The sequence below is a fragment of the Loa loa genome (assembly GCF_000183805.2).
Source record: "Loa loa unplaced genomic scaffold supercont3.654, whole genome shotgun sequence".
NCBI lineage: Eukaryota > Metazoa > Nematoda > Chromadorea > Rhabditida > Onchocercidae > Loa > Loa loa.
The window spans coordinates 3,610-6,455 of record NW_018108834.1 but is presented as its reverse complement, the minus strand read 5'-3'; the positions used below and the strand labels follow the sequence as shown (position 1 = coordinate 6,455).

General features: G+C 31.1%; 1 protein-coding gene across 1 annotated transcript; it reads left to right on the top strand.

Moving 5' to 3' along the window:
• Positions 1–2,425: 2,425 nt before the first annotated feature.
• Positions 2,426–2,761, top strand: LOAG_18901 (hypothetical protein; the record flags this gene model as incomplete). Its single annotated transcript, XM_020451563.1, has 1 exon — positions 2,426–2,761. A coding segment is annotated over one exon (336 nt), but the record flags the coding sequence as incomplete, so codon positions are not given.
• Positions 2,762–2,846: the final 85 nt, after the last annotated feature.

Sequence of the window (2,846 nt, the reverse complement as noted above, 5' to 3'; positions counted from 1 at the left end):
ACTGGCGAAATGCCGTACATTTGTGAAATATGTAAGAAAAGTTTCGCATACAAAAGTAGTTTGCAAAGACACAAACAGAAACATTTGAAAGAAACATAGCAGCACATGACAAAAATAGGCCAACTTTCACTTGTACTGTATATAGTAAAGGTTACATAACTTGTGACTCGTTAAAAGTATACAAGAAGAAATATAAAAGAAACTGAGGGGTGCATTTTAAGTTGAAAAAGGCGCTGTTATTTCTGATGTGGCATTTTCCGTTAGATAAATTTTTGTCACTTGCTCATTATTTTATTGCTAATAATTTCCTGTTATTATCATTGTTATCGTTTGCTTATAAGTTAATCATTTTTTGCTTCATATGGATATTAGTATCGTTTTTCTTTTTATTTTAGAGAATAAAATTCTCTGCATTGTGTCATCTTCCGCACCTAATAGATAGCTTTATCAATATTCGTACATACATAATAAGCAGGTAACTTGCAGACCATATACAGAAAACTTACAGGTAAGTATCATTGCTGCAAATTACTGATGAAATAGCGTTGCAATACAATTACTTCTGAGTAACTAGAACCAATACAATTAAAAAAATATGTAAATCGTTGTAAAATTTAACTGAAAAAATGATAATAAAACAACTGCGTTTAATTATTCCAAAACTATTTCTATATTGTAAAGTAATTAAGTAATTTTTTCTATATTGTAATTATTGTAAATATTGTAATTATTTCTGTATTGTAAAGATAAGTAGTTTTGAGTAATTAGAACCGGTATAACAACAGAAAGATAAGAACTGAAATGAAATTGAATGATAAAATAATAATTCACTGATTGCATTTAAATAGAACAAAATTAATTGTGTGCTGTAAATGTCTTCTATATATTTATTATAAATGGGATATGATCGATAACGTTACAATGCAATTATTTTTGAGTAACTAGAAGCAGCAAAATAGAAAAAAAAAGTGGAAATTAATGTGAAACTTGAATAATAAAACGACAATTCAGTAATTATATTTACTCAACACAAAATTAGTTGTGCGTTTTAAATGCGTTCCGATGATATCTATTGTCGATTGGATATGATCGAGGATGAAATGATAATTCACTGATTATATTTAGCCGTTACAAAATTAATTGTGTCTTATGAACATCTTCTGATAAAGTATATTATTGATCGGATATAATCGATAATGTTGCATTGCATTTGTTTTTAAGTAATTAGCAGCAACACAATAAAACAAATATACAAATTGAGATATTTAAAACGTTTTAAACATTCAAAACGAAGACATCTAAAATGTGCAATTAATTTCGTAATTATTATACGTAATCAATGAATTATCATTTTATCACTCAGGTTTCACATCACTTTCTAATCACTCAAAAACAAATGACCACATTCGATCAACAATAGGTATCATCAGAAGATATCAAAAAAATATGAATAGATATCTAGTATGTAAAATAGATATTTTAATTAGATAAATGAAGTGACCATTTTTTACTGTCATCTCAGTGTGTTTGAATTGTTTTTTCACTATGAACAAATCAAAACATTTTTTAAATTTATTGAAATTTAAATTAATTTTCTTTTAGATATTAAATGAACTTAAAAAATATGAGTAGCATTATGTCGGAAAATGGCTGGCCAATTATTATTCTATTATATTTCTTGTTCCCAATTCATTGATTTTATGCGATTTCTGTTATCAATTATTTATTATTTCATATCTATGCTTTTCTTAAACTAATCAATATTTTATTTTATTTTAGGCTTATTTTAGATGAACAGCAATGAGTGTTAGCGAATCCGAAAATTCAGATATCGCAATTCTTTTGTATTTTCTTAAAAAAGGAGCCGGTAACGCTCCAAACATTCCAATGATATGTAAGGGATTTGATCGCATATTAGTAATGACATTACCATTGATACAATAAAGATTAGTTAATTTACAATCTTTTTTCATCATCGTCTTAATGTTGTTGCTGAAAATAAGTGAAGTTTGAAGTTCATCTGTGATTACACGACTTCCATAAATGTGTGGATACGCCAATCTTTCGATATGGACAACTCTTCGATATTTCAGTTATATCCCATAAAATAATACTATTGCTGGTTTTGCATCTTCCGCTTTGAATAGTGCAGTGTTCAGCATGGCCCAGATCTGAGACTATACCTTTGCCATCGTATAGTAATAATTGACTTTCTGTGATTGCAAAATTTGTTGTAGCTTGACATCTTACTCCTATAATGATGACGACAAATAATAATGTACAATATTCCATCGTAGGAATATTGTACATCATTATTTGTCGTCAAAGTACCTGGTGCTATTTGTTTCATGATGATTTCATTGATTTCCTTATGTTCATGTAAAAATTTGCAAGTTTGCGATGATATTGCTGAAGTGGTTGCCAGCGACGCCAGCCAACTCCGCCACCATCTCGCGAACAAATAGAAGCGTTCCATCAATTTCTGGAGGAACAACGAGATCTGGAACGGGAAGTAGAAAATCGAAACCAGTTCGCGCTCCACCTCCTTGAACAACAACAGCAACAACAAGCGGAGTTGCACCAATATTTAGAGGAGGAAGAACCAGTACCGGCACTGGTTGACACTCCGGTCAGCCGGGAGGAGGTGGAGGAGATGGAGGAGATGGCGGAGTTACGGCAGATACCGTACGATGAAAATGAAGCAGATTTTAATGGGGACACCAGGAGCGTCGGCAGGAAGTTCAGAACACGACGAAGTTGAAAGCATCCGCGAAATAGTACTGTAAGTTTCATTTCTAATTGTGCAGATGTGACAACAACCACTCATAGATACTTGTCTTTAATTG